At 43.2% G+C, this 8,974-nt stretch overlaps 1 protein-coding gene across 1 annotated transcript; it reads left to right on the top strand.

Moving 5' to 3' along the window:
* Positions 1-396: 396 nt before the first annotated feature.
* gas1a (growth arrest-specific 1a) lies at positions 397-1,185 on the top strand. The gene has a single exon (XM_068738822.1). It carries the CDS (start codon positions 397-399, stop codon positions 1,183-1,185), a length of 789 nt encoding a protein of 262 aa, XP_068594923.1.
* The last annotated feature ends 7,789 nt before the right edge of the window (positions 1,186-8,974 follow it).

The raw sequence follows: 8,974 nt of genomic DNA, 5'->3' as shown, positions 1-8,974 counted from the left end.
GAGGCAGTTTCTCGTTGCACGATGGATTGAGGCGCTGCGGAAAACTACCCAGAAACTTGTGGAGAACTTTTCGTTTGGTGCCCCCCCCCCCCTCCCACCCTTTTACTCCAGTGAGTTTCTATTTTAGTTGCTGCCCTAATCGTGCGCGGATAATGGGAAGTTCGCTCAAGAATCCGGCTCAAATGGATCAGCTCTGACGCGTTTGTGGAGCCGGGATTACCCAGCGCAGTGCCAGCCTGTTGAACGCCCACGCAGGGGCCCATCACGCACCATCTGCCCCGGAATATATAAGACTCCAGTGGAAACACTATCCGTGGAAGTAGTGTAGAAGTTTTACACATGACACTGTTGTGATATATATATATTTTTTTTTGCAGTTTATTTGCAGCCAAAACAATGGCGCGTTGCGGCGCACGGGTTCGGGACGTCTCCGGACGCGTTTGGCCTCTTGGCTGCCTACTTTTCTTTTTTGGCTACCTGTCTCTCGCCTCGCCGTCCCACGGTGGACGTCTGATATGCTGGCGAGCCATCATGAACTGCCACGCCGAGTCCGAATGCAATTACGCATACGAGCACTACATGCGCGCCTGCGGCCCCGTGCTGAAGGGGGAGAGGAGAAAGTGCCCGAGCCACTGCATCTCGTCTCTCGTTCAGCTCAACCTCACCAAAAACGGACCGTCTCTGGAGGACTGCAACTGCGCCAAGGACTCGGCGTGCACGAGCATGAAACGCGCCATCGAGCCCTGTTTGCCCAGGACGACCAGCACCGGCTGCACGGAAGCGCGCCGCCAGTGCGAGAGAGACCAGCAGTGCAGCTCCGCCATGGAAGATTACTTGAAACACTGCGGCAAACTCTTCAGCGGCGCGATCTGCACCAGCGGCTGCCGCAACGTGATCGCGAACATGCGCAAAATACCCAAAGGTCAGCAGTTGGACACGTGCATGTGCGACGGGAACGAGCGAGCCATCTGCGAGTTCCTCAAGAGCAGCATGAAGGTGCTGTGCTTCGACACCCCGGCGAGGGACGAGGGCAGCGGCTCCGACTCCGGCCGAGATCCGGATTACGAGGACGACCTCGCGGATCCGGATTATGTGGAGGGGGTGGAGAGCGGAGCCTTTCTGCGCGTTGCCAGCCGCGCTTTGACCCTTTTGCCGTGCGTCCTGGCTCTCCTGCCCTCTATTTAGTCCTCGGGTTTATCATCTGCCCTGACTATTGTCCGGATAAACTTTTGTCACTCATTGACCGGCCTTTATTGTGAAAGGTTCGAGCCCCAAACACTCAGGGACGGGGTGTCCTGCGTGGGCCTCGTTCGGGTCGAGCTTTTAGGTGCTGAATGACGTCACGCCGGCGCGTTTTCTATGCAAGTGACACTAGAAAGATCTTTTTTAAATGCCTGAGCTGCAGACTCTCTCTCTCTCTCTCTCTTATCAAGGCTCAACCGAATCAGTTTGTGCGATAAGCTGCATTAGAGCCCCCCCCCCTCTGATCCTAAATGTTATCTTGACAGAGATATGGGCTGTTTTGGTGACATTTAATCATTTAAACAGAATATGCTCTGCACTGCCAATCCTTTTTTTTAAATCATTATTATTTTAAAGATATGAACTATTTTTATATGACACTGTTACCATTTGGTACCAGGGTATCTGATTTTGCAAGTATTTAATGCTGGAATCTATGAACTTGTAAATAGATGAGTTAAAGTGAATCAATAATTTATTACAAGTCACCTAGATACATCCAAATGTTCCTTGTGAATAAAAGACTGAGAATTCCAGCTTTAAAGGGAATTTATTTTCGCTGTATTCACATCTAATGTGCATTGTATATATGTGTATAGCTTGTATAGATTTCTTTTTCAGAGAATCCTCTATGTTTGAGGCTATGAGATGATTTATCCACTGTGCATAGCTTAGAGAGAGACGTGTCTAAATCCACTGTATGGGTGCCTTATTATTGATATACATTTATAGAAGGCATAAAGCAAACTTGAAGATACCAATCATGGCTGAGAGTTGTTTGTTTTGACGTACGTTTTATTGACATTTTCCACAGATTTGATGCCATTTCTTTTGCTCACTAAATTTGGGCTTGTGTTTAGCTGCAACATGTTTGGAAGTCAGTGTTCAAATCGATCAGTTGCATGACAGCAAACAAGCAATTATACTGCCAATATGAACAATATGATCCTCGCTTAGTACCAGAGAAGTGTAATGTATTGAGTATAATTCAGTTAACTGTGATAAGTATTGGAATCTTAATCTTAAGTACATTGTTGTTTACCATAACATGCATAAAATTAAAGATTTTAACGGTAAAAGCAAATATTTAAATTCATCATCAATTTAAATATTGTGGTGTTTGGTGGTTGAGGTCACTTGTTGCCTATTACAGAGTAATTAATGTCATTTTCACAAATGTAAAATACTTTTATAAAATAATTAAAATCAAATTCACAAAATTTTAAGATAATTTCCAAAATTGTTTGTCTTGTGAAATCCCCTTGCGTGTAACAAACATGTTAAACAGTCCCGCCTCTGTAGCTTCAGTTTATATCGGCTTCATTTGTGTCTTCACACACGAATAGCCTCATGACCAGTTATGTCTTCATTTAGCAGTCTGCTGTCAAAAGCAACTGGCGACATAAATCAACAACCCCCCCCACCCCGCCCCAACAAAACCCTCTGCACTCGGATTTACTGTCACTGACAGTGTCGAAGGCACAATCTGTACAAACATGTCTAAAAGTAATTCAAAAGTGTCAACAATAGATGGAAAATTTGTCTTTTTTACTGTCACCAATCAATTAAAATTATAGAATTATAATTATATAAATTGTGTACCTTTAAATTATTTATGCTGTGTATTAAATTGGTTATCATATTATTTTCAGAAGGACTTTAAATCAATGATTTGCTGCAAAATGTTTTATTACAGGGGGACAAGGACCCTCCATCTGAAAGGATGGAGGAGAAGTCGAGTGGCATCTTTGTCATGGAAATGTTAAGCACATAATAGTTGGGCAGCACAATGGGGAGGCACTTCATTCTTTCGGGCTGGCTTGACACCTCTGGAGAGCTGAGCAGCGGGGAAGCATGTGGGAACGATCTGCTGCCGCTCAGTCTCAACCCTCCGCTGCAAGAACAGAAGAAGAAAACACATGGCGAGAGGCGTTTCATCACAAATCCACATTTCATATCCACACTCAAGAATTTTAGATATATATATTTCAGTACTTCATTCAAACGTTTACTTAAATAATTTACAATAAAAAGAATGCATCCTGCAGCTCAACTACAAAACCCATTTACCCCAGCACTATAAGATCCACCAATCCCCTTCATAACTGAACGTCCTAAATACAATACCTCGTTCGTTTCTTGCAGCGTTGGCTCACAGTCCGCCGTGCACGAAAGCCTTCCAGCAGGAGAATAGTTCTGTGTCCTCCCCTGGTCCTCCCCTCCTCCTCCTTGTCTTTCTTCTGCCTGCTGCATTTGTTCAGGCATTTTCAGCACTTAGAGAAAGTGCAGTGTGCGTTGATCAGGCTGTAAAAATGCACGCTGTGTGAACGGATAATGAATGAGGTGCAAAAAAAAAAAAAGAAATCCCACAAAAGTCTACCATGGGTGCTTGAATACATTGACGGGTGCTCAAAAGGAACATTTTAACCTTTTTTTAGGTTGTTAAAGAATAAAGTTTTTTTTTTTTATTCTAGTGTGGCATAATTGTATCCAGTTTACAAAAGTAGGAACAGTTACCACAGCTGCTTTTTGACATTACCCACCTTCCGCCATGCATGCAGTGTGTATGTGCATGTGGTGCAGGTTCCTGGGTTTAATTTACAAACTGTGGCTGTTTGCGTTCCAGCTCTTTGAGCATGTGAAAGGTATCTCTGCCATCAACTGTGCTTCACTGAGCTCAGTTCACTTCCAAGCGCTGTGTCTTTGGCCCCCTGAACAGAAGAGCCCACACTTCACCCCATGCAGCTCACCTCACCCCTTCACCCATGCAGATCACAGCATCCTTGTTTACAGAGTTGCAGCCCTCTCAACCAGGTTTGGTGCTAAATGGAGCTGCTTGACATCTTGTGATTTCTTCTAAAATTACCATTCTTTTCTCACGTCTCTTTCACCTTCCCACATTTATTCAACAGCCCCAAGTAAATTATTTCATTGAAAACATGTAATATTTGACCTTAGACCTACTTTTCTGTTCAGTATTGATATCAGTTATTATTATTTTTCATCCAGAGGTAAATGGGTAACCTATATGGACGCTATTCAGCTGGAACATGTGTCACTGAAATCCTGAAGTCCAGATGCTAACGTTTCAGTCCTCTGGTTTTTATAACCCAAACGAAATGTTTGTGTCAGTTTTCCATCCATTTCCTCTACATGACAACGTTCATAATACACTTCATTTGCAGCGCTTACACAAGTTCTTGCATCTGATTTTTTTTATTGCATAAATGTAAGTATTTCTATTATTCCACCCTCTCAGGCCATAAAGACAGTTCCAGTGTGCTCACCATGCTCCTCACAGACATTTTTTTTTGGCTTTGGCTCCTCATCTGTGCATAAAGTGATGCAGAATTGGTCAGACAGTTGGAATGGCTGAGGTGGAGGAGGAGGCACTGAGATGGAAAGTTCATTTGAAAGGATTTGGAAATAATCCCCTAAAGTTACCACAGGGTATTCGCCGGAATGGTCTTCACCTCGACTCCCTTCTACTTGCCTGCCTCCGCTTATGTGCCCATTTGTTAAAAAGTAGTTGTGAAAGAGGTGCGGTGCTGCGAGTCATTTCATGTGTATTTTCACTTGGAATGCCTTTTGGATTTCTGTTACTTCAGTTCAGGAGGTTCTCTCTCCTCTTTGCTATCTCGGGGCGATCGCTCTCTGTATGCGAGCCATTGAAAGGAAACTCCGGAGACACAACGAAGCAAAGATCATTGATCTTGTATCTCTCTCGGTGACTGCTCTGCGGATGCCGGTAGACTTTCTTGAAACTCTTGTTGTTGCTCTCCCTGCTATTTCAGCTGCCACTTTGATTTCATCATGCGAGACCTCTGCTGAGTTCACAACCCTTTGAAATGAGAAAAAGGCCTGTAATCCAGTTACTCAAGCTGCAGCCAGTCTTCTCGGGTCCTGAGAGAAAACCTGCACCACTAATCCCTCTGTCACCAAAGGAACGCTTTTCTACCTGAATGTTTGTGGCAGCCATTTGATAAATTCGCTGTATAAAATGTTGCTACTGAGTTTTTAACAATGGGGGTGTCACACATTTTTTTTGTTAGCCGCACTGCACTGCTTGTATAGTTTCTATATTGTTGAAAAAAACAAAAACATAGTAGATTAGCTGAAGAAGAAAAAAAACAGTGGCTGCAATTGTAAATGAAAGTTGCCTGTAGATTGACCACAAATTCTGAGAATGTTTTCCACATGCATTCCTGCCTTATGAAACAAATTAAATGTTGTAATGCCTCAAAGCACACAACAGTAACACACACCCTCGTTCTTCACCTGCTAATGGCAACATGAATGTACAAAAATACAGAAAACTTTTACAATGTAACTCATTTAATCTGTTAGTTGGATCTTTTGTTGCTGGAGAAAACTGGACTCTTTTCACCAAACTTTCATTTGGATGAATTTAAACTTTAAATAAAAAAAGACTCTCATAGAATGAGTTAAAATTCTTATTTAGTATGTTAGAAATGCATTTGAAACAAACAATAAATGAACTGTACACTATTTTTTTTTTTTTAATAACACTAACTAACCGCTGTAGTCATAGCAACAGCTGCACAACAGGGAATGGCGGCGCCTGTTTCTTCTGGCCTTTCTGTGTTTGCATGTTCTCCCCGTGTCTGCCTGGGTTCTCTCCGGGTTCTCCGGCTTCCTCCCACCACCAAAAACATGCCTCTTAGACGGATTGGTGACACTAAATTGCCCGTAGGTGTGAGTGTGTGTGTGGCTGATTGTCCGTCTCTGTGTTGCCCTGCGATGGACCGACGGCTTGTCCAGGGTGTACCCCGCCTCTCGCCCATTGACTGCTGAGATAGGCTCCAGCTTATATATATATATATATAAATATATATATTTAGCGCGATGCTGAGCAGATGTTTCATTGCAGTCAGGTTATCTGGGATGAGTAAATTGTGCAGCGTGAAAACGGCTTCTCCTCCAGGTCTTACAGCAACTCCCTGCTGTGAAGAAATGTTGGAGTTTCAATTTATGGGATGACAAAAATGGTAACTCCTGCATAACATTACTAAAAGTACGGTTCATCACTGGATTCATGGTTATATGAAACAAACAAACAAACAGCAATATTATGCAGCGTTATTGGCAGCCTCTTAACTCTTTCCTCACACCGTGGTCAGTGTGTGCAGTAAATCCTTCTTGCTGGCCATTAAACGGAGGCCTGCAGCATGACGTCCTCTGTCTGCCAGGCTGAAGTGGAGCTGCTCACTCACTGTCAAACTGCAACAGCCAGCGGGTCCAGCTGCTCTGCGGGCTCCGAGGGGGGGGGGCATTCCCAGCATGTTCACACATCGCTGGAGGAATTGAAGTGTTTGCCTTTCACTTTGACCACGGCACAAGCAGCTTCACCCACAAATAAACAAACCACGAGGCTGGGGCCACAAGTGCAGTTGAAAAGAGGGTGACACCGCGATTCAAAGCGGCCTCTGTTTATTTGCTTGTTTGCGTTAATAAGTGCATGCAAATGTATGCAAATGGCGGTAAGTATTTTTTGGGGGGTAGTAATATGGAGAGGTTCTTTTGTGGTGTAGTCACTGTTGAATCTGTAAGAGAGAGAGAGCGAGGCACCAAAACTGTTTACCCGCTCATATCATTTTTTTACTCATAACCATCCTTTGCCTCCTTGAGCCTCCTCCAACTGTGCACTTTTGAGAGCCTCCACAATTCAAGGATTGAGAAGAAAAGGAGCAGGGGAAAGGGGGAGGGGCAGGGATGAGAGACACAGAAAGGGACGGAGAAAAGAGAACACAAAACTTGCTGACACGGGGCATAACTTAATTTCCACGGTAGGGGGACAGCTGTGCAATGTAATCTGCCGTGGCAGCCCATTCAGACTTCAATGGCAGGCTTGACCTGCCAAGCAAAACTCGAACTGCAGCCAGCGCCTTCCCAGTGAAGGAGGTGGCGACTGGGCCACCATTTATGGACTCGTCTTAAAGAAACATACCCTGCTCGCTTGTATTGATAACACCCACAAGCCCTCTGACACACACACAAGCACATTCAGAGCAATGGGAATCTGAGCTGCCATAACATCTCGGGGGGGCCTCATGAATATTTAGGAAGCTCAACTTGCTGTGGACTTCAGATTCCCGATTACACATATCTGCATTGAGAGTGGACTTATGACCAAATATTAGTTCTGCGTGGAAGACGGTCTTTGCGTCATTGCTGAAAATTTACTGGAAAAAAATAAAAATAAAACTGGAATTTGTCAGTGCAATGCAATTTGATATCATGCAGCAACAAATTATTGCATTCATTAATGTAATGCGCAAATGATCATTTCCAGTGGATTACTACAATGGTTTGCCTTTGTGGTTGATGAGTTTGTTTTGTGTTGAAAACAAGAAAGTGACCAAAAGGGAATGCCCATTTTATAAAGCACAGCTTGTGGTCAGATGCCTCGCAATTCACCTCAAAACTGGTTGGTTGGTTCCCCACGTGATTTAACACACAAGCAACCTCGAGCATCATATGCTCCCAATTTATTCATTGGTCAGTCATTGGCATGTCCCCCTTTCCATCCCTCTATTTATCCATCAGTTCCATTTTTTTGGTCCAATTAGAAGTTTATTATTTGAATTTCCTACAAATATTTTTTTTATTTTAGTTTTCCACGGAAGGACGATTTGAAGATGAGGCTGGTGGTTGGTCATCTTATCTTATCGTGTATACAAAACACAAAACAAACACTAGTGTAGTCTCACTCGTGAGGATGTGTCTTATACTGATGCTTGTTAAAAATGGTCCCACTTTCAGTTCACGTGCTATAAATCTAAATGTTTGACTATACATTTATTTATATTAATTACTATATGGTTTGCTGGGAGAGGAAAAAAGGGATGGAAAGAGTTTCTGCAAATGTTTATGAGATAGGAAATCCACCCACCATCATAACTGCTTATCATTTCCATGACAAAGTTACACTTCTTTTTTTCCCGTTAGTTTCATTCTGAAGTCACCAACAGTTATTTCACAGTTCCACCAACAAAAGTTAAAACAGCGACATAAAATATGTAAACAGGAAATGTGCCTGAACCCCGACATGAATAATGAGGCTGTGGCTCAGGGAGTTAATAGTTTGGCATTAGAAGTCAATAGGGGCCAGGGTCTCACTCCATTAATCTGACCCCCAGGGCCACGTATTCATTCTTCACACATTCATTTAGTCTTTTATGCTCCCTCTCTTTTCATAGGCAGTGGTGCAGCCTCATGCAGAAGAGCATCTGTACAGACTGTAGGTCATAAATATGTTGGGGCGGCGTGTGAGTTGATCGTCTTTGTTAAGCCCAACACAAATGGGAGCCTTCAAAGAAATGAATGAAAAAGTAGCAGAGGAAGCTGTGAGAGGTAAGAACGCAATCCTGGCTCATGGTTTCTCATGTCTTGCCTTAAATATCAGTAAGCCCCTACAAGTTAATCGATTATCCCCTATAAAGCTGATTTATATATGATAACATTGTTATAATACAGCTTATCCTATTAGGAAAATAAAATCAAAGTGCAATTGTGATATTTATTTCTAATTAGTCTTTTTTTAGTTAATTTGTGTGCTAAACAGATTAGCAAATGCTCAACTCAGTGTGTCATTCCAAACACCGGCTTAAACCTCCTTTCCTCCCGTTGTGCTCCCTGCAGAGGCATTTGTAAACAGCATCGAGTGAAATCCTGAGAGCAAACACATTGAAAAGACGTGATGCACTTCACC

The sequence above is a fragment of the Brachionichthys hirsutus genome, chromosome 4, assembly GCF_040956055.1.
Source record: "Brachionichthys hirsutus isolate HB-005 chromosome 4, CSIRO-AGI_Bhir_v1, whole genome shotgun sequence".
In the NCBI taxonomy this organism is placed as follows: domain Eukaryota; kingdom Metazoa; phylum Chordata; class Actinopteri; order Lophiiformes; family Brachionichthyidae; genus Brachionichthys; species Brachionichthys hirsutus.
The sequence above is the reverse complement of the archived record's forward strand: the minus strand, read 5'-3'. Positions and strand labels throughout refer to the sequence as shown.